Below are 22,559 nucleotides of genomic sequence, written 5' to 3' on the forward strand. Positions count from 1 at the left end.
TGGGTTCTCTGGCGCTTGTAGACACCGGAAGTTTAGGTTCCAGGCGGTCCGGCGTAATGGAGCAGGCTAAAATGGCTTCGCCCAAGAGCGCTCCGAAGGATGCTCAGGTACAAAAGGCGATGATACAAATAAAATAAATCGGTGTTAGTGGTTTTTTTTGTTTTTTTACAGGAGGCCAGTGATTATGTTGTGTTAAACGGCTGCGTGTGTATGCCGAGCTGTATTACTGGGCTAGTCTGTTTGATACTAGTCTGCACATCACTCGTTTCGCTGCACAAATATGAATTAATTGGCCAAGTATTAGTCTCTGTATGAGCTGCGGCTACACTGACTTTCTTTTGTGTTTTTGCCAAAAGCTCATCTTTTTCTCGGGTTGTGACTCTTGAAACTAAGTAGCAGAAATCCGCTCCCCGCCTCTGTTCCTTAGATGCTTACTGCTGCATTGTCTCTATAGTCATAAACAGAAATGCACGGACTGTAAATTGTGCTGCGATTACATTTATACATAACTTTTAAAATCATTGACCGTGTTTATTATATATTGGAGAGTTAAGAATTACACCCGTGTATTGTTTAGTAAAGGAGCTTTTTTTCCGAGAACCCCCTTTAATAGTGGTGAGTATAGGGGATCTGTACGTTCTGTGAGGGCATCATTTCTGCTTATATGGAAGAGCAAAGATTGCAATATCTTTTGGGCAGGGTCCTCTTTACCTTTTGCATGGGTTATTGGTTGATTTGTATGTCCAGTGTATAAACCCATTTATTGTACAGTGCAGAGGAATATGTTGGTGCTTTATAAATACATGTTGTTGCATACCTCCCAACTGTCCTGCTTTACGCGGGACAGTCCTGAATTCACCACCCTGTCCCGCAGTCCCGAATCGATTTGTAAATGTCCCACTTTCTAAAGTCCCCTGCTGTCTGCTCCTCTCCCCGTGATGTCACACGCAAGTCTCTCGGGAGCGCCACAGCTTCTGCACCGCTCAGTTCCATAAAGTGGTATGAAAAATTTTGACGCGCTCCGCTTGGCAGATATTTTTGTCCCTCCTACTTTTCAAATGTTGGGAGGTATGTTGTTGTTGTTATTATTAAGTGCCAGTCTGTAGCACTAACAGTTTTCCTCATATCCGAATTGTACTATATAGCATAAAATGTTCTCACAGCTCCCTCTGGTAAAGTTCATGCATTAGCTTGTTATATTTGCAATATTCTTTGTTTTACGAGTGTGTCTTTTAGAGCTTGTATTCCATTGCAAAGAGATTGCTGTGACCAAATACAGGTATTGGACCCCTTATCCGGGAACCCATTATCCAGAAAGCTACGAATTACGGAAGGGCCATCTCCCATAAACTCCATTTTAATCAAATAATTCACGTTTTTAAAAAGGGTTTCCTTTTTCCCTCTAATAATAAAACACTACCTTGTACTTGATCCCAACTAAGATTTAATTAATCCTTATTGGAGCCAAAACAATCCTGTTGGGTTTAATTACGGAAAGACCCAAGCATTCTGGATACCGGGTCTCATACCTGTACAGAGAACATGCACTAATCTGTAAAGGGACACCGTAAATGAGAAATACATATGAAATCATTTTCTTTTCGAGGCCCATGTACTGTAATGGTTTTGCTTACTTGTGAAAGCATATAAGCAAACTTATTTCATGTAATTGATATGGTTGGAAAACTTAAATTTTTATTTTAAACCGTTTTATAATATCTGTACAGGTGGCTAGGAATTATAAAAATGTAGGAGAGGAAAGAGTATATTGCTGTGCAAATATCTTACACTGGCCATACACAGGCTAATAAGCTGCCGACTCAGTCTCTATAGATTATGGTCCATTTCCTTGTTTATTAGCTCTTTGTTTTAAAAGATTTATAAGAACATTTCTTTTTATTTGCAGGTGATGGCCCAGATTCTCAAAGACATGGGAATTACAGAGTATGAACCAAGAGTAATTAACCAGATGCTTGAATTTACATACAGTAAGTAATGTAAAGGGAACGACAATGGTTTTTGAATACTTCATAGTGTTCATATGGTATTTGATTAAAGCTGTCCTTAGTAAGTGGCATCTATGGCATCTGCCTCTCACTGGACACATGGTTCCTGAAAAGCTTATTTGAGAATTTTGAGGCCAAAATCTGTTCCGTGGGAAGGACACTTAAGTGGTGTCACATCGTACCCGGTTTCTCCATCAACTCACAAAACACATAGTGTGACAGTATAGTACTTTACAGTATCTTTTTCATGCTTCTTATTTAGCAGGCATGGGATTACCTTACAGAATTAATTGGGGCACATAAGGTATTCTAGGTCAATTTTCAAACAGGCTCAAATGTACTCATTAATAGGTGTCTAAACAGCCCAAGTTAGATCAAAAATGATTGACGTGGCAGACTGAATGTGTGTGTTCTTAGAGAGAGGTCACTTTTTTTTGGTTATGTCAATAGATTTGCACTGAAACACACAGTTATTGTGTTAGTCTGTTATTCAGGCAGTGACTTGTGTGTTGCTCAGTTTTTATTCTGGTGAAAGCAGAGATTGAGAGGTATATAAGTAAACTGCAGGTTTTTGTGTCTCAGCTATATGGAAGCGTGTTTATACCTTCAATGAATAGCATCAATATGTACAACAGACTGATGTTCAGGGCTGAATCGTCAGATATGGAGGTAGAAACAATAGGAATTCTTCCCCTATTTGACAATTCAGCCCTAAACATGGCTTTTCCTCAGGCGCCTTTAACGGCACCCGATCAAAATCTTTTGTCCCACGCGATTGACGAGATGACCAGTATCCAAGGCTTTTGTCCGAGGATTTCCAAGGCAATATTGGTCGCCTCATCAATCCACCATACACGCACCGAATATAGTACGATAATATGGGTGCATGTGTGGTCAAATTTAAAGTGGTAGAGAATAACACTCGGTAGTAAAAAAAAAAAATCCAAGTCTGGTTTGGGACTCCAGTTACATGGGAGTAGGAGAAACAATATGTTACCTGAAAGCAGTTTTTAATGTATAGCGGTGGCTCCTTCTGAAAGCTCAGACTCAGGCACAATGTTTTGAGATGGCTGCCTAAACACCAATATTACAACTAACAAAAATTACATTTGTTGGTTCAAGAATAACATTTTTAATGGTAGAGTGAATTATTTGTTATATAAACAATGTTATTTAGAAATAAAAAGTAGACCATAAAAATCATGATAGAATCCCTGTAAGTAAAGTTTTAATAACTACATTTAATTTCAGCAGATGCAAAGAGCTAACTCATTGTTTTGCCACTATGCTGGTGATAATACTTATATATACTTTAACATGCAACCTCTGAGTTTCTGTTACTTGCTTAAGCTCAGAGTATAATTTTCAGTATATTTCATTTGTGTTTTTTTTTAAGGATATGTAACAACAATATTGGAGGATGCAAAGATTTATTCTAGTCATGCCAAAAAATCTGATGTTGATGCAGATGACGTAAGACTTGCAATTCAGTGTAGAACTGACCAGTCATTTACATCTCCTCCTCCACGAGATGTGAGTATAATTATAGTTTGTTGCTTGTTCTATGAACAATTATAAGCCAGTGATTTTATAACTATACAACTGTAATGCAAATTATTTTCCCTAGAACCACATTTTTGCACCCTCACCTCAACAAGAGAGGACTATAGTCACAAGGGGCTGTGGTTTGAGGTCTCCAGGTTTGATTTGCCAAATACACAAATACACAGCACGTTTATTGTTACATATGTATAGCTTTATTTCTAAAGCGCTACTAAGGTATGCAGCATTGTACAACTTAACTACCGTATATACTCGAGTATAAGCCGAGGTACCTAATTTTACCTAAGAAAACTGGAAAAACTTATTGACTCGAGTATAAGCCTAGGGCTCTCTCCAACCCCCCATGCCCCCTATGGAAACCCTCACGTAGCGACCCTCACAGAAGCCCACAGTTCTCATTTCCCAGAGGGGCCACCGCAACAACAGCGCTGCAGTCTCTTCCGGGGCACTGAGTGAGCGCGCCGGTAGCTGCAGGGCGCCCTGTAATTCGTTACGCACGCATGGGGGGGGGGGGGGGGGGCTGCGTGCTAGCAAACACAAATATTAGATTAGTTGGACTAATACACCTAGTTGGCTACTGTCTATAGCTAACAATGTTTAAGGAGAACTTCCCCTTTAATAACACTGACAGCAGTATCGGTCCCAATAACACATACAGCTCAAGCCGGCAACAGAACTGCAGCCGCTGTGCTACGCTTCCCCAACGGTGCTTCCTATTCACAACACAACTTGCGCCTACGTCCCGATCCCACTTTGACGTAGGGACCGCACGCAACAACACGGTGGTTGCCGCCAACTATGCCTGCCAGAGCCTAACGCCAACCAACCCTGACGTAGCTAGCAGGCAAAACAGCGACCCCTACGTATCCCGTCCGGCGTAAGAGGCTTCCTGAATACCAATCTCCCATTTACAATGGACGGAGGAGGGGGGAATAAAAAAATATATATTACCGATTCCTCCTCCTTTTCCATCCCCGTCTGCATCTGCAGCACGGCACGGCCCGGTTGATAGAGACGCAGCGGTAGAGGTTTGGCGGCGTCCGCGCTCGGAAGGAGAGTTTGCTCATTGTCTCACACAAACACCTGACGCACACGGGAGGAGCCGCACGGTAACGCCCCCTGTGGACTCATGTGGACCCCGGGGTGCACGGGGGGCGCGAGTGGGTACCGTATATGCTCGAGTATAAGCCGATGCTGACTTTTTCAGCACATTTTTGGTGCTGAAAAACTCTGCTTATACTCGAGTATATATGGTATGTAGAAAAGTACATACAGAAGAAGATATGCATTATAATAAATAAGAATTAAGTGCCATGTGTATCGAAAGAAGTTTGTCTGTCCCATTGAATTTATAATCTAGGGCATGGTGAGGCTAATGATTCATAAAATCCTTAGAACACTTTTCTGCTTTGGTGTCTGCTACACATTTTAAAGGAGCAAGGAATGTACTGCTGGCTAGAAAAATAAAATCTGACCTTATGTACTTGTTACAGGGCTCAGCTTTCTGATATAACAACTGATTTTTTTTCTGTTCATGCAGTTTTTATTAGATATTGCACGGCAAAAGAACCAAACGCCTCTCCCATTAATAAAACCATATGCTGGACCAAGGTTGCCACCGGATAGATACTGCTTGACAGCCCCAAACTATCGCCTTAAAACAATACAGAAGAAGGTAACTATGCCTAATATTAGGTGCTGCTTTTAGTTCTAGTACATTGGGGCAGAAATCATTTAAATAAATATTTTAGCTGACGATTTGGGGTCAGCTTGAGCAAGGAGGTAAAAATCTAGACATGGGTAAAAGAGATTTAATATAGAAGGAGGTAAAATTAGTTGTAGAAATTGATTTGGATCTTGAAAAAGCTAGCATTTGATACATAACTAGGCTGCAGCCTTGATTTATCTATGCATTTGGGTGGATAGTGTGTCTAACTGTTTAACTCTTCTATTTTTAATAGATGTCTTCTTCAGCTGGAAGAATAACCGTGCCAAGATTAAGTATGGGAGCTGTAACCAGTCGACCAAGCACTCCAACTCTAGGTATGTTGATTTCCTGGGTCTGCTAATACTTCTGGTCACATTAGCAAACAATATGAAAATTATACAAGTGGTTTCTTTTTAAGGGCATCTAATAGGCGTTATATTTTTTTACTATATTGATTAAATTAAAAATAAAAATCGTATTTTAACAATCAAAATATGAACCAGTCTCTTAAAATTTTTAAGAAGCATTCACAGTTCCCAATAACTGCTCACATATACCAGGGCAAAATGAAGGTAAATGTATATAGTATAGTGTAGTACAGATATATTAGTATCATTTATGTTGTGTATGAGATGTTATAAGAATGCCTGCATACACTCAGCTTGCATTAGGTCTTTCCCTTGCAGGCAAACTGCACTTTATCTGCAGGTTGTGATGGCTCGTGCATATTGCATACAGGCAGTAAAAGAGTGATTAATATATTTTGAACTACTTGATATCTAAAAGCAAATATTGAAAATGTTGATTAGTTTAAAGGATATGTCAACCCCAAAAATAATGTTTGCCTAATAAAAGAAAACATAATTCTAAGCAACTTTGCTATATACATTCATTACATATTTTGTAATGTTTTTTTTTTTTAAGTATTTGTATATATAACTATTAAAAGCAGTGTCAGTGTTTCTATTCTCTGCCCTGGTGGCTCTGGCGTTAGAAACAATGAAACACAAGGCAGCACATTTGACAGACCTCTCTTGATGGAGGAGCTTGGCACTTGCACTTTTGACTTTTGTTGGTTGGCTGTTCTAGGAAGCTACCATGTTTGTTTGGGTAATGAACATTTTCATTTTGTACCTTGCCTGTATATGTAGGGACACCATCTGCACAAACAGTTTCTGTTTCCAAAGTGGGCACGCCTGTATCACTAACTAGTCAGAGGTTTACCGTACAGATTCCAACCTCACAGACCTCAGTTAAAACAGGTTGGTAAACTTTTTGTTTTTTCTTCTTCACTTACAGGAAATAATACAGACTTTGTGGTAAATAGAGTAGTGCTTTCTTACGATACTGTACAATTCTGCTACAGTTTTCTTTAAATATAAAAGTTTGGGCCAATGGCACCAGATGTGATTTTCAGTCATCATTTTTCAGTCTGCAAACGCCCTAAATCGCCCAATTGTGTCAACCGTTTTTTTTTTTAATGGGATGCAATAAACATGCCAGTGCTTGCACTTTTTATCATGAAAATCCCCCCCCCCTTTGCACTCAAAACACTGCCATGAAATCCATGTGGAATTAGTCTGCTACTTTGTTGCGGTGTCAGCATACAAAGAATGTAACTTTACCTGTAATGAGATACATTTGTGATAAAGTAAAACTTTACAGAAAAAGAGAAAATAAAGACCAATTTTAACTAAACTATATTTGCTAACTTCTTATAAAATCTCAATTATTTCTATGTGTTTGTTCTTTTCTAGCTACTCCAACAACGACCACAGTTCAGAATGTCCTCATTAACCCATCTCTAATTGGTTCAAAAAATATTCTCATTACAACAAATATGGTATCATCACAGAGTACAAATAATGAATCCAACTCGTTAAAGCGCAAACACGAGGATGAAGAAGATTACGATGCAATGTAACAAGTTATTTCATGTTTCTGGGGAGTTTTTGGAGGGGGGTGGATACTGGACACTTTTGAAAGCACTGTTTCTATAATCAGGACTTCAGATTTGCTGGATACGAACTGGAGCAGCATATTAAAGGAAGTATAATTTAAAGAATATTGCAAAAGTGTTTGTGCTTTTTGTAAAAAAACAATACAATTAAAATGTTATTTTTTTTCTATATTTGAGCTTCTTGGTGTAGTGAAATCATGTGGAAAGGGAAATGATTGCTGGAGATTTCAGTCAGAGGCTTATGTTCTTATCAAACACTTCTAATTGAAGTGCTTTAATTGTCCTTGCAGTATAACAAATCTAAATTAAATTTGTCTGGTAACCAAAATGCAAGATGTGTGGCAAAATGTAGTTTTGGCAACATTATATTAATCTATCTTTTTAGGCTCACCAGTGCTCTACAGTAGAAGGGTGTACACCTCAGCCATAAAGATTATATACAAATACTGACTAAAAAAGGGAGGGGAAGAGGCCCATGCTCATTAGAGCTTACAATCTAAAAGATTATATATACATATATAAAATTTGGATTCTCTCATTAACTGACTAGTTCCTGTCAGTGAAGCACTGATGTAAATGTTCAAACTAACAGCCTTTGTCAGAGAAATGATAATAGCAGCTTCCACTCCTAAGTAAAAAACTTTTCACGTAAACCTTTTAACTGTAATTGATATTTCCTTCTTCCTTCTAAATATTCAGAAAAAAAGTTACCATTACAAGGAAATAATCAGAGAACCTTATCAAATTGGCATATACATGTACTTATACATGTGGTATTCTGTGTAATTCCCTGATCACATGACAGGATATAATACAGGTTCTAAATGTAGCAGGAAGATGTTATTATCTTATTTATATGGGCTGTTTATGCCATATATTTTTGTTATGTCAGGGGTATAGTTTCCCTTTAACCACATGAGCAGTGTGAAAGCATGAACCATGTGGCCAATGATAACGATGCAACACGTAATTATGATGATTTTCACTACCTTTTCTTCTCTCTAAACTTTTATTGTGTTGGGTTGAAAACCCCAAGATACTGTTCTTCGACTTTGGCTTTTTCTTCCGCTTCTTCTTATTCTTAGCGCCCCTCATTTTCTAAACGCTACTCCTCCTACAGTTTTAGGGGTACAACACCCAAACTCTCCCCACTTCTTCGCACTATAGCGGAGCAGGTTGCTTGTGCTTTTCTAAGCGATCCCGCCCCCCATCATTTTGTGGTGCTGCTCTGAAAACCCCAATTTTTCCGTTGACTTTGACAGGGAAGATTTTCAAACTGCTGCCGCACTTACAGCTTTGAGGCTACACCCCCCAAACTTGAATCACATAGTCATGGGGTCAGCCTGAATGAAAATATGATGATTGCTGGATGCCCAAAAGTGGGTGGAGCTGTGAACAGCCAATGAGATTTTACCTATTGATTTGGCGGAAATCCAACCTGCTGCCATTCTCACAGTAATAACACCAGGGTCCCCAAACTTTGCAGAGTTAGGCACCAGGTAACTGTGGTTCAAGGTAAGAAAAAGTGGGCGGAGCCACCAACAGTCAATTAGAGTTTACCTATTGACTTTCAGTGGGGAAATTCAACCTGCTGCCATTCTCACAGTATTAACACCAGGGTCCCCAAACTTTTCACAGTTGGTCATTAGAGGACTGCAGTTTTAGTTTTGAAATGTGGGTAGGGCCACCAACAGCCAATCAGATTTCACCTATTGAATTTTATTGGTTTGATGCCAGGGTTCGCAAACTTTGCACAGTCAGTCACTGCGTGACTTCGTACTCAAGGTTAGAAAAAGTGGGCGGGGCCGCCATAAGCAAATCACATTTCTTTCATTGTTTTCAGTGGGGAAATTTTAACTGCTGCCATTCTCACATGTTTAATCTCAGGGTCCCCAAACTTTGCACAGTTTGTCACTAGGTGACTATGTTCCAAGTTTAGAAAAGTGGGCGGGACCAACAACAACCAATCAGATTTCACCTATAGACTTCATATGTTAAATTTAAACTGCGGCCATTCTTTAAATATTAATACTAAGGTCTCCAAACTTTGCAGAGCTTGTCACCTGGTAACTGCGGTTCAGAGTTAGAAAAAGTGGGTGGAGCCACCAACAGCCAATCAGATTTTAACTATTGATTTTCAGTGGGGAAATTCAACCTGCTGCCATTCTCACATTATTAACACCAGGGTCACTAGGGGACTGCATTTTTAGGTTTTAAAAAGTGGGTGGAGCCACCAACAGCCAATCAGACTTCACCTATCGAATGTTTTTGGTTTAAATTTAAAATGCTGCTTTTCTCACTATTTATGCCAGGGTTCCCAAACTTTGCACAGTCAGTCACTGGCTGACTACATATTCAGGGTTAGAACAAGTGGGAGGAGCCACCAACAGCAAATCCATTTCCACCCATTAGATTTCACTGAGTATTTGCCGTTCAAAGTTAGAAAAAAGTGGGTGGAGCCACCAACAGCCAATAACATTTCACCTATTTACTTTTATAGGGTCTCAAAGAACCCTATAAAAATAAATTCTTGTATGTTTAGATAAATATATATATATATATATATATATTCAAGGCAAGACAAATGTTAATTCACATGGCAGCAGCATCTTGTTTGGAGTGCTAGGTTCAGGAGTTTAATTAAGCTGGACAATCATTGCTTACCCTGTAGGTAGTATATGTTCTTTGAGAGGTTTCCTCATCTTGCATTAATTCTTCTAAAGAGGAGCAACGTGTGTCTTCCTTTGAATATACATATTACCTAAACTGCCAGCTGATTCTGTGCTGCTTAACATTTGTGCACCGTTTAAATGGTGCATGCTTATTATACATACAAGGGTCACTTTAATAATCATTCATTTTCCTTCTTTCCATTTGAAATTTGGGCTTACCTACTACTACTACTAGAGATTTCACTCTCCCACACTACCTTCATGCAAAGATCTGCAGCAGTTTTGCTAGGTAGAGTCGGGACAGAGGTAGCTGCTACTGTGTATGGCCCATCCTTCCCTTGTTCCGTTGCATAGTGTTAAGGATATTGCCTGTCATTCTGATTAGTGCTGAGTCTGAGATAGGAAGGGAACAGAGCATGCGGAAAAGTGAATGCTCATGCTTCCCCAGCTCTTCCTTGCAGCATCAAGAAAGGAAGTAGAAAGAAAAGCAGCAACTTTAAGTAATATCAAAGTAAGTATTCAAATTGAACTAGAAAGGGAAGTTTGAGAACAAACTTTGTGTTGGGTTGAACAACGTGAAGTCACTGAATGAAATCTGATCTGTTGTTGGCTCCGCCCATTTTTTTGTAACCTTGGACCACAATTATATAGTAAAAACCACTGTGCAAAGTTTGGGGACCCTGGTTTTAATAGTGTCTGAATGGCAGCAATTTAAATTTCCCCACTGAAAGTCAACGAGTTACATCTGATTGGTGGCTCCACCCACTTTTTCTAACCTGGAACTGCAGTTACCCAGTGACTAACTCTGCAAAGTTTAGGGACCCTAGGATTAATAGTTAAATAATGGCAGCAGTTTAAATTTAAACCAATAAAAGTCAATAGGTAAATTGTGATTGGTGGTTGGTGGGTGTGCCCACTTTTTCTAACCTTGAGTCAGAGGGCACCCTGGCATAAATAGTGTGAGAATGGCAGCATTTTAAATTTAAACCAATAAAATTAAATGGATGAAAGCTGATTGGCTTATTTTTGAACTGCAGTCCCCCAGTGACCAACTGTGCAAAGTTTGGGGACTCAGGCATAAAAATTGTGAGACTGACAGCATTTTACACTTCGCCATTGAAAGTAAATAGGTGAAATGGGTTTTAAAAACCTAAAAATGCAGTCCCCTAGTGACCCTGGTATTAATACTCTGAGAATGGCAGCAGGCTGAATTTCCCCATTGAAAATCAATAGTTAAAATCTGATTGGCTGTTGGTGGCTCCACCCACTTTTTCTCTGAACTGCAGTTACCTGGTGACTAGCTCTGCAAAGTTTAGGGACCTTAGTACTAATATTTAAAGAATGGCAGCAGTTTAAATTTAAACATACAGTATGAAGTCTATAGGTGAAATCTGATTGGCTGTTGTTGGCCCCGCCCACTTTTCCAAACTTGGAACATAGTCACCCAGTGACAAATTGTGCAAAAATTGGGGACCCTGACATGTGAGAATGGCAGCAGTTAAAATTTTCCCCACTGAAAACAACCAAAGAAATGTGATTGTCTTTTTGAGGCCCCACCTACTTTTTCTAACCTTGAGTGCGTAGTCACCCACTGACTCACTGTGCAAAGTTTGGGAACCCTGGCATCAAACCAATACAATTTAATAGGTGAAATCTTATTGGTTGTTGGTGGCTCCGCCCAACTAACACTGCAGCCCCCTAGTGACCAACTGTGAAAAGTTTGGGGACCCTGGTGTTAGTACTGGGAGAATGGCAACAGGTTAAATTTTCCCATTAAAAGTCAATAGGTAAAATCTGATTGGCTGTTGGTTGCTCCGCCCACTGTAAAAAAAAACAAAAAAACTTGAATACATAATCACCCAGTGACTGACTGTGCAAAGTTTGGGAACCCTGGCATCAAATCAATAAAATTCAATAGGTAAAATTTGATTGGCTGTTGGTGGCTCTGCCCACTTTTCAAAACTAAAACTGCAGTCCCCTAGAGACCAACTGTGAAAAGTTTGGGGACCCTGGTGTTAATACTGTGAAAATGGCAGCAGGTTGCATTTCCCCATTGAAAGTCAATAAGTAAAGTCTGATTGGCTGTTGGTGACTCCGCCCACTTTTCTTTTAAAAAATAAAAAACAAAACTTGAATGCGTAGTCACCCAGTGACAAACTGTGCAGGGGACCCTGACATTAAACATGTGAGAATGGCAGCAGTTAAAATTTCCCCACTGAAAACAATGAAAGAAATGGGATTGGCTTTTGGCAGCCCCGCCCCCTTTTTCTAACCTTGAGTACGAAGTCACGCAGTGACTGACTGTGCAAAGTTTGCGAACCCTGTGAAAAGCTTGGGGACCCTGGTGTTAATACTGTGAGAATGGCAGCAGGTTGGATTTCCCCATTTAAAGTCAATAGGTACAATCTGATTGGCTGTTGGTGGCTCCACCCACTTACAAAAATACAAAAAACCTTAAAGGAACAGTAACACAAAAAAATGAAAGTGTATAAAAGTAACTAAAAAGTAATGTGCTGCTGCCCTGCACTGGTAAAAGTTGAATGTTTACTTCAAAAAAGTCTACTATAATTTATATAAATGAGCTGCTATGTAGCCATGGGGGCAGCCATTCAAAGGAGAAAAGGCACAGGCACATATCAGATAACAGATAAAACACTATTGTATTCTACAGAACTTGTCTGTTATCTGCTATGTAACCTGTGCCTTTTCTCCTTTTTTCCAGCTTGAATGGCTGCCCCCGTGGCTACACAGCAGCTTATTATATAAATTATAGTAGTGTTACTGTAGCAAACACACCAGTTTTACCAGTGCTGGGCAACAGTGCATTATATTTTTATTACTTTAAAGCTCTTTCATTTTTTGGTGTTACTGTTCCTTTAAATGCGTAGTCACCCAGTGTCTGACTATGCAAAGTTTGGGAACCCTGGCAACAAACCAATAAAAATCTGATTGGCTGTTGGTGGCTCTGCCTACTTTTTCTTACCCCTGGTGTTATTACTGTGAGAATAGCAGCAGGGTGAATTTCCCCATTGAAAGTCAATAGGTAAAATCTGATTATGTTATTACTGTGAGAATGGCAAGTAATAGGTAAAATCTGATTGGCTGTTCACAGCTCTGCCCACTATTGGGCATCCAGCAATCATCATATTTTCATTCAGGCTGGACCCATGACTATGTGATTCAAGTTTGGGGAGTGTAGTCTCAAAGCTGTAAGATTGGCAGCAGTTTCAATTTCCCCATTAAAGTCAATGGGTTCAATTTGATTGGCTGTTGTTGGCCCTTCCCACTTTGGGGTCATCCAACAAATTTCACTGTTTCATTCAGGGTGACCCCATGATTGTGTTATTCAAGTTTGGGGGGTGTAGCTTCAAAGCTGTAAGAGTGGCAGCAGTTTGAAAATCTTCCCTGTCAAAGTCAATGGAAAAATTGGGGTGTTCAGAGCGGCGCCACAAAAAGACGGGGGGCGGGATCGCTTAGAAAAGCACAAGCAACCTGCTCCGCTATAGGGCGAAGAAGTGTGGCAAGTTTGGGTGTTGTACCCCTAAAACTGTAGGAGGAGTAGCGTTTAGAAAATGGGGGGGGGGGGGGGGCGCGAAGAAGAAGAAGCGGAAGAATAAGCCAAAGTGGAAGAACAGTATGTTGGGGTTTTCAACCCAACACAATAAAATTTCAGATTGTGATGAAAAAGCCTCAGTCATCTGCCAGTTAGTTGCCAAATCAATGTAAGGGATTCTGTGCTAAGAGATCCAAGAAGACCTCCCCACTACAGATAAACTTAAGACTGGGGGGATTGTCTTATGGACAGAGGAGAAGAAAGAAGAACTCTTTGGTAAAGCACAACACTTTATTTTTTATGAAGCCTTCAAAAAAAAAGACACTATCCCTACAGTCTCGGCAAACAGTGCATCCAGATCTCTGTCCCATTAAAGGACTGTGATGAGATCTGAAAACTGCAGTTGATTGAAGACATCCTAATTGGAGCAGTTTGCAAAGTAAGAGTAATCCAGTTTTCAATAGAGAGATGCAGAAAGCTCATTCATGGTTATAGTAAGCATTTGAGTTTATTCTTTTCACCAGGAATGTGTTCAGGGCCCCCCCCCCCCCCCCTTGTGGGCCCTGGGAAAAGATCAAATTGGTGGGCCCAATCAACCTTGCACAAGCAGGATACCAATAGCAAAGTTCCCATGCTGCTTGGCCCTCTTTCTCTCTCTCTACCTGGCTTAAAGGAAAACTATACCCCCAGAATGAATACTTAACCAACAGTTTATATTATGTTAAGTGACTTATTAAAGAATCTCATCAAACTGGAATATATCAGTAAATATTGTCCTTTTACATCCTTTCCCTTGAGCCACCATTTAGTGATGGGCTGTGTGCTCCCTCAGAGATCACATGACCAGAAATAATGCAGCTTTAAGTGTAACAGGGAGTAGTGTGGAAGCAAAAGACAAAACTCTGTCCATTCATTTGCTGATGGGGCCTAGCATGTATGTGTGCCTTGGCTTGTTTATGTGCACTGTGAATCCTATGACCCCAGGACCAGGCGACCTTAATTCTTAAAATGGCAATTTTCTATTTAGGATTACCCAATAGCACATACTACTAAAAAAGTATATTTTTTATAAAAATTATTTATTTAGATGAAGTGGGGAGTGGCAATTTTCTATTTAGGATTACCCAATAGCACATACTACTAAAAAAGTATATTTTTTATAAAAATTATTTATTTAGATGAAGCAGGGTTTTACATATGAGCTAGTTTCTGCAATATATTTTTATATATGTTTGAAGGCGTAGTTTTACTTTAAACGCCTGTAAAAAAAAAATCTAAGATGGGCGTGTGTTCCACAGTGGAATGTCAATTCAGGGTGAGGATGGCAGCAGCAGTGGTGACGGTGGCGGCAGCATGGGAGGTAGGGCTGAGAGGCAGGGGAAAAAATTAAAGACATAAACAGTTGCCCCTTTATCAGGAAGGGCAAGTAGAGCAAGTAGGCATTTTACCCAGATCTTACCATAGCCGGCATTTAGGCTGTGACCCAACCCTATAACCCAAGGGAGTCAGCCTTACAATTTTGGAATCACCGACCAACCTGCCCTGTCAGTCATGTTCATATTAATGTCATACAGCCCGATGAAGTATTTTTTCAGTGTAAACTAGTAATGGACTGGATATATAGCAGTATGAAGTAGGCCGACAGAGGTCAGTGGAATGAAACTCTTGTTCTCACTGGTTGGATTGGACTGAAGGTTCAGCATGGTGTATATTAGCCCATGGGACCCCCCCCCCCCCATATATTGAAGTACCATAATGTGGCTAGATAGATCATGACAATCTACAAAATATGTGTAATAACAATTATTAAAATGTGCTTATGTTTTTTACAGGATATAAAAATGCTGGTATTAGTCAAACAAATAAGATCATAACTAAATCTGTATTTGTTTACTTTGGATTTGCAAGCTTAGTTGTGTATTGATTCTGGTTCCAGTCTAAATATGAGTATTAAGTGCAAATGAAAATGTTATTTTAACATTCCATTTATTCAGTATGTGCCTGGATCACTTTTTCACTATTAAATCTTCATAGACAGTGCTTTTCCAATAACTTAACATTAATAAATGCTTTTTAATGTGTATATGCCTGAGAACAGTTGTACATAGCGGCATAACAGTAAAAGTAACCACCAGGGGGCAGTATTATACTGGATGATGCTTCCTCCCATTTCAACACTGCAGTGTTTATATCACATTTTATGTGTAAAACAGTCTCATTCATTAAAAAAATACCAAGAACATCACAAGAATGTTGATTTCTGTTATAATAATATGTCTGAAAAAAATATATTTATCAATGGTCGTGCTTTTTTCCCACCTGGCAAAAATTGTAATGTAAGCATTATTTCGGTTTAAATACCTTCTTAGAGAGATGACATCCCTCTCAGCATACTGCTAATTAATCTGAGAGCATGTAAAACCTTCTTAGCATGTGTATAGGTTCTCCAATCTTTTGTGCTCTGGGAAAAAAGATTGCAAGGCAGCAGTAGTGTCAATAAGTCAATAACTCCGATTTGCAGAGAGGTTAGGTTTTTGCTACTAAAATCCAATCCTGTGGCAAAGGGCAGTTTTGCTGTTTATGCTGCAGAAATAATTTGTTTGGTGAACAGCATACAAAGACCTCCCATAGAGAGGAAAACAGTAGGATAAGAAGCTACAATACCTAGAACCCATGTGCCTATAAAGCTCTCTCCTCCATTTCTGATAATCCTAGGGAGGGGAAAACAGGTCCAGACTGGCAATCTGTAGGTTCTGGCAAATGCCAGAGGGGCTGCTGTAAAATGCCATAGACACTCACTATTTCCTGGGCATATGGGAGGGGGGCTGTATGGGCCTCTGTGTACTTGAAATGCCAGGGTCTATTTTAACTCCCAGTCCAGACCTGGAGGTAAATGACCTGTCTCAGGGTCCGCCAAATGGTGCAGCTTGTGTGAAAATTGTTCTATGCCTATGGGGTGTGTGCACCATAATGTATTCTCTGAGTGCCCTCCAATAGGTATGGCGCATTGCAGGATGTGCTTGTGAGTTAGTGCATGTTATTAACTGTGCCATACAATGGACTCTGACACCGGATTTCATGCAGATGACTAATATCTGCAGTGCTAACATGCTAATCCCAATGAGCTTAATACCCATTCTAATAGAAAACTAATGGAGCCATTAACCAATTAGTTCAAAATAGGCTTTTCAAATTAAGTTTGTTTTCATCGGAAAGGGCACCTCTGAGGGGATTTGATTCATCTGAAAAATACATCTGAAAATTAAATAGCTGCTGTAATAGCACAGACAATTCTCTAGGGAATCTGTTCCTAGGATTAGGCACAGGAGGGAAAGTAACTGGGGGAAAGAACATGCAAATATTGGCGTTAAATAGGCACTTTTCTATTATTACTTAATTAACCCCTTGCATACTGGCAACTTTAGCTCTGTCCAAGTTAATTGTTACCAGTATACATTTCAAAACAGTAAAACTATTTTCTCCTAGTTTCTATGAAGTTTTACTAGCCTAAGCTAGCAGTATAAGCCTTGCCTAAGCTTGCACTTTCTCAGGCTGGCTGACCACAACCTTCCTGATCACCTCCCAGAAACCTTCAATCTTTTTACAATACCCTTAAAAAGAAGCCATTATGGGGGCAGTAGTGGGCCAAGCTGGCTGGGCACCCTAGACAACCCAGCTGGCCACCTCACTCCAACCACCCACCTCCGTTAGAAAACACACTTGCACGCATAGATGTGCTCATCTAAAGGAGATTAAAAGGCTAAATCACTAGGGGGTGCAAAGTTGTTGGTTGTTGTTGGTAGTTGTAGTTGCTTACCTTTTAACCTGGGCTGATGCTCCTCTGCCTCATAATATCTTCTCCCAGGTGTAATCTTCTGTGTCCTCTTCTGTGATTCTGTAGACCACATGTGCAGTTGAGGAATTTCAGGAAAGTTTCTGTACTGTGCATTTTCCTGCCCTAACCAAGGAGGAGGTCTGGAGAAAATGAAGAAGACTTTGGCATAGTGCTCCTCAAACAGTACCCTGGACTGGTAGCCTTTTATGAAGAGGAGAAGCCCCAGCCAAGGGTAGCAGGTAAGCAACTGGAATCACCAAGGGGTCATTGTCCTGTAAATACAAGAATGCATTTTCTATAGACATAGCATAATTGCATTTCTAGATAAATGACCCCACACCTGCATTACTTTTTTATATTTTAGCTAAAAACCATTATGTACATGATATACATAGATACCATGAATACAAAAGTGTGACCAGAACTACAGAAGCCATAGCATGTCTTACAAACAGAGATGGCTTTGCCTTTAAAAACTGGTGGTGAGTAGACTTGTGTTTCCATTTCACATTCGACACAGAAGGTCAACAGAACACTACTGATTGCTCTGTATAATAGTTATATTATGTTTTTCAATTTGTTAGGAGAATCAATTTTGTTTTTTTGTATGTGACACCAGTCTACGGCCAGCACTGACAAGAATTCTTTATGGAATTATCCACCGGGTTCTAGTGGATGCCATTGATTCCTATTTGTCACTGTGTTTGCTCTGTGTAATTCTCATATATTCCACCCTTTCATCTGCATATCTAGACCATTTATTTTAACATTTGACAGGAGTTATCATTTATTTAGAAATAAACAGGAGTCATTATTCACCTTCATTTTTGGTTTATTACATTTTGTTAAAAATTGTGACCTATAAATCATGTCTGTGAGTTTGGGCTTTGCAAATTAATATTAATAGATGCAATTATTCCATTAAAATACCAGATGTTTACAAAGTTTGAGGTTTTTGTCTGCTTCTCATTTTAAAGTCATATATAAATCTCTGCTGTAGTATTAAAATTCATAGTTCTTCTCTACTCCTTAATTTAAAGGAGAACTTAACCCTATATTTAACATTAGGGCCCCAGTCCCATTAAACCAAGTCATGAAATTGGCCACATTTCCCCTGTGCCTGTACAAAAAGCAGAAGGATGGGCGGCTGCCATTTGTAACTTGCTTTTTTTATTCTTACCTGTAGGATTTTCCTTTAGTGGTCAATATACTGAGAAGCTCACAGACTTTCATTCATACCTCTTCCAGTGCAGGTTCAATTTCAGTATACGATTATTTCGTTTTTTTTCTTGAAAAATTTGAGATCATTCAGAGTATTTTCTGAATTAATTAATTTGAATTTATACTATGCCGAGTTGATATGATTTTGAAAGCCGGGAAAAAAACGAATTTTAATAAATCAGCCCCTTAGGGGCACATTTACTAATCCACAAATCGGAATCCCGAGTGGGAAAAATCGGATTAGAAATGAAAATTTTGCGTTTTTTTCGTATTTTGCGCGATTTTTTAATCGCCGTCAGGACTTTATCGTATTTTGCACAACTTTTTTGTCGCCCTCGCGATTTTTTCGTATTGAACAATTGTAAACGGCGGAAAAACCAATCCAATTTTTTCGCAACGGTGACGAAAAAGTTGCGGAAAATATACGATAAAGTCGTATCGCCGACGAAAAAATCGCGGGACATACGAAAAAGTCGCAACGGCGACGAAGAAGTCGCAAAAATACCGGTCATTACGAAAAAAATAGTGTTACCAAAAGGGATCATTATCATTACCTATTATGTGACTCCAGCAACCTTTAACATAGGACAGCACTGTGAACTTGAGCATGAGACAGCTCTGTCGTTTTCAGAAGCCCACAGAAAGGAAGAAACATCAAGAAGATGGACTTAGAGAAAGATATACTTGCTGGTTAAACTCCTTGAATGCCATGTCTGCGCATTAGTTTGCCAAGAAAGGCTTAACAGAGAAGGACATCTCTTTCTACCCAAAGCACGCTAGAGAACATGCTTGTCATCAGAGACCAAACTTTCCTATTTGCATATCTGACATATTATTCATATTATTCATATTAACATTATAAAGCAGTGGCACCAGAGAATTTTAGCTACTATACATTTGAATTTACTCCATTAACTCCATCAATACTAATATCACTACACTCAAAACACCAGAAGAAACATCCCTATATCTCCCTATGTTTTTTTCATTTTTTTCTGTGTATTGGTATGTAGGAATTATATATTATAGTCCTGCTGTCAGCTCTAAACTATATTACAGTCTGTGAGCATGGCTGGGGGTGGGTTTTTTTTTTTCAAGGGAATGTTCTGAGTCACTGACAATAGTATAGAACAAGTGCAAAACTAGTGATATAAGAAGCAGCCTTAGAAAAGGGAATTCAAGTCCCCATAGGCTTGCACATAACTTGTATTAAGAGAACATAAAACAGTGTATAGTGTTGTCATTTATCTGTTCATAACATAATGAATATATGTTTATTGAAGTCATAGTGCCTTCAGCTGAACTACAACAGATACGAATACTTCTGTTTTCCAGTTCAACTCCATAAATAGAAGCAATAGATATCTCAATGAGAAGAAAAAAAAATTATATATATATATATATATATATATATATATATATATATATATATATATATATATATATATATATATATATTGTGACATGCTGAATGCCTGTACATGCAATTTTGGGGGAATTAGCAATGGTAGGTAGGCAGGCAGGCATGCAAGAGGATCAGGAGCATAGAGACAGGGACACCAAGTCTTCAGGCAAAACTCAGGTTTATTTAGGGCCAGTTCTTCCCAACAGAAACATAAAGACATAAGTTCATAAACAGTTCAGTGTTATGATATGTCCCTCCTTCAGGGTTCTCACCTTCCAGGGTTGGTTCCACACTCTGTAACACTCAGACTTCCCAGTAAGCCTTGCTGAGCCCTCTCAGCGCTCATCCGTTTGGTCAGACCCCCTCTGCTCCCTGCAGTGGCAGGTGGCACCCCCAGCTCCTCTGGGAGTTCCTAACACAGGCAGCCCTCCTGCTCTGTGCCCTGCTCTGAGAGTGACCTTCACTCAGTCAGCGTTCAATTCCAACTCCAACTCCCTGTGTAAATCATACAGCCCTTTTATTGGCTGCTCACCTGCAGCCTAATCAGGCAGCTCCCTACAGTTGGCCAAATCAAAACCTTAAAGGGAGATTTACTCCAAAACAGCATTACCTGCTGTAAAACCAGGTATTTTACCTTGGGCCATTTGTATCCCACCTTAAACACTGGTGGAAATACACCAAATAAGGACCTTTCCCATTGCATCTCTCACAATATATATATATATATTCTACAATATATACTGGAAAGCTTAGGCACACACTTTTTAAACAAAACCCTGCATGCAAATCAGAAGAATAGTACAAAAATAGAACAAAATCCTGATGCATACCAGGGACTTAAACATCAGAAGCAAATTTATTTGATTATATACTGTATATATATATATATGAATGTTTACCATAACAACAAAGGGCACTCACCAAAATATGATATTTGTCTGGGCACCGGGTAGTAGTTTAACAAGCACATCCACAAAAAAGGCTCCAAAAAATCACTGGTATTTTATTAGTGCAGAAATCAACGCTTCGGTCACACTTTCATACATTTATCACGATTCCTGTAGGTGTACAAAACCTCATGTAAAAACCCTAGTCTCTGTTTTTTGGCACCAGAATTCATCAGCATGATGTCGCCGGCCCCCATAAATCACCAACATTGCCTAAAAAGTGCAATAAGAAAGTGTAACCCTCAAACAAGGATTAGAACCATTCCCCAACACCAAACTCAAAAGAAAAATGGCTTCTCTGAGTAGCTCTGCATAGACAGTACATGCACATCGTCTTTGTTGCTGATCCTTTTCAGACTGCAGCAAATGAGCAGAGCACTGTAGGCACAACACACACAGAAAGCCTTGTACATACAGAACTAGAAACAAACTCAAGGACCAGAGTAGGGAACACAAATTCATGAAGCAAGTGTAAAGCACAAGGATTGACCGAAACTGAGCATTGGTGCATGTCACTCCGCATAGAGAAAGGGAGCCTGTGAAGATTCTGTCTTTTGTTATATTAAATATCTATTTTTCCCAAATAGAATATTTAGCAATACTACTGCATTATAAACCTTCTTATAGAATATTCTGTACTCTGTCCTCTCACACATTTTTCTACTCTTTATTATTTGCTTCTCTATTTTAAGATTAAAAGATCTGAGCTATTAATATCAGGATATTACAGACTTACTTTAACAGTGCATGATGCAAAAGACATGCAGATCTTCCTTCTCATAGTTGAAAGGCTTGCACCTTTATATAACTACAGTAAAACACACTCCTTGTTCTGAAGAACCTTGGCTCCTTACCCTCTCCTGCTATGTGCAACCACCAGAATGTCATTATAGAAGCAGATTGATAAGTTAGACTGCATGAAATGAAAGGTCGGTGATGTAAAATTGACCAAGCGTTTAGTAATGTCATAGCTATGTAGCCAACTGCTTCGAAAATATACTATCAAGGCATGCTGAGTCCACACACCTTGCATTCAAAACACTCAAACCCAGAGTTTCCAGAAGAGGCAAGCATGGCTCCACATACAGCCCTGACGTGTCCTTTGGGCATTAAATCTGAAGAAACATGTAGTGTAGTATTTGAAAGTTTGGGTGGTTTTCTAAACCTTTGCTTCCAAGATTCAACAGCAATCATACAGATCCACTCTATTCTTTTGATATTTTCAACACATCCTTTTCTTTTTCCCATCCATAACATATATTGCAAATTAAACATGAATCCCAAATTATTTTTATTATTTAAACATCCATATCTATTATAAATGTATTTAAAAATCTGAGCCTGCAATCATATATTCCCTGTCCTTCCTCTACGCCCCAGGCATAGAGGTGGACCAATCAATTACTTTTACTTTCCATTCAGAACTTCCTAGATGTTACTGTGCTCCCCACATTTCCTTCTGTCCTCACAGTCTATAATTCTGTAGCCTGTATATAGACATGGACATCAGGTCCCCCATTCTGATGCATACATATGATTTCGGGCTGATACAAAGCTTGTCCTAATAACAGTGTCCACAAACTGGTTGTGATTGTAAATTCCAAGAACGATGGAAACAAAATTCAAATAATTTGTGTAAAAACAGTTTATTTTGCTCAACTATGACATGGTAGGAAAGGATTTGGAACT

General features: G+C 39.3%; 1 protein-coding gene across 1 annotated transcript; it reads left to right on the plus strand.

The window, feature by feature from the left end:
- taf9b (TATA-box binding protein associated factor 9b) lies at positions 1-7,408 on the plus strand. Its single transcript, XM_002937052.5, has 7 exons — positions 1-107; positions 1,907-1,988; positions 3,403-3,539; positions 5,110-5,244; positions 5,531-5,612; positions 6,429-6,539; positions 7,035-7,408. Exons 1-7 carry the CDS (start codon positions 57-59, stop codon positions 7,199-7,201), a joined length of 765 nt encoding a protein of 254 aa, XP_002937098.1. The 5' UTR covers positions 1-56; the 3' UTR covers positions 7,202-7,408.
- The last annotated feature ends 15,151 nt before the right edge of the window (positions 7,409-22,559 follow it).

The sequence above is a fragment of the Xenopus tropicalis genome, chromosome 8 (assembly GCF_000004195.4).
Source record: "Xenopus tropicalis strain Nigerian chromosome 8, UCB_Xtro_10.0, whole genome shotgun sequence".
NCBI lineage: Eukaryota > Metazoa > Chordata > Amphibia > Anura > Pipidae > Xenopus > Xenopus tropicalis.

Excerpts from the sequence above, each read along its gene's own strand:
- taf9b (XM_002937052.5), top strand. The coding sequence starts at position 57 with ATGGAGCAGGCTAAAATGGCTTCGCCCAAGAGCGCTCCGAAGGATGCT. Across the intron at positions 3,540-5,109 it reads CATCTCCTCCTCCACGAGAT|TTTTTATTAGATATTGCACG; the intron begins GTGAGTATAATT and ends CTGTTCATGCAG. Across the intron at positions 5,245-5,530 it reads TTAAAACAATACAGAAGAAG|ATGTCTTCTTCAGCTGGAAG; the intron begins GTAACTATGCCT and ends TATTTTTAATAG.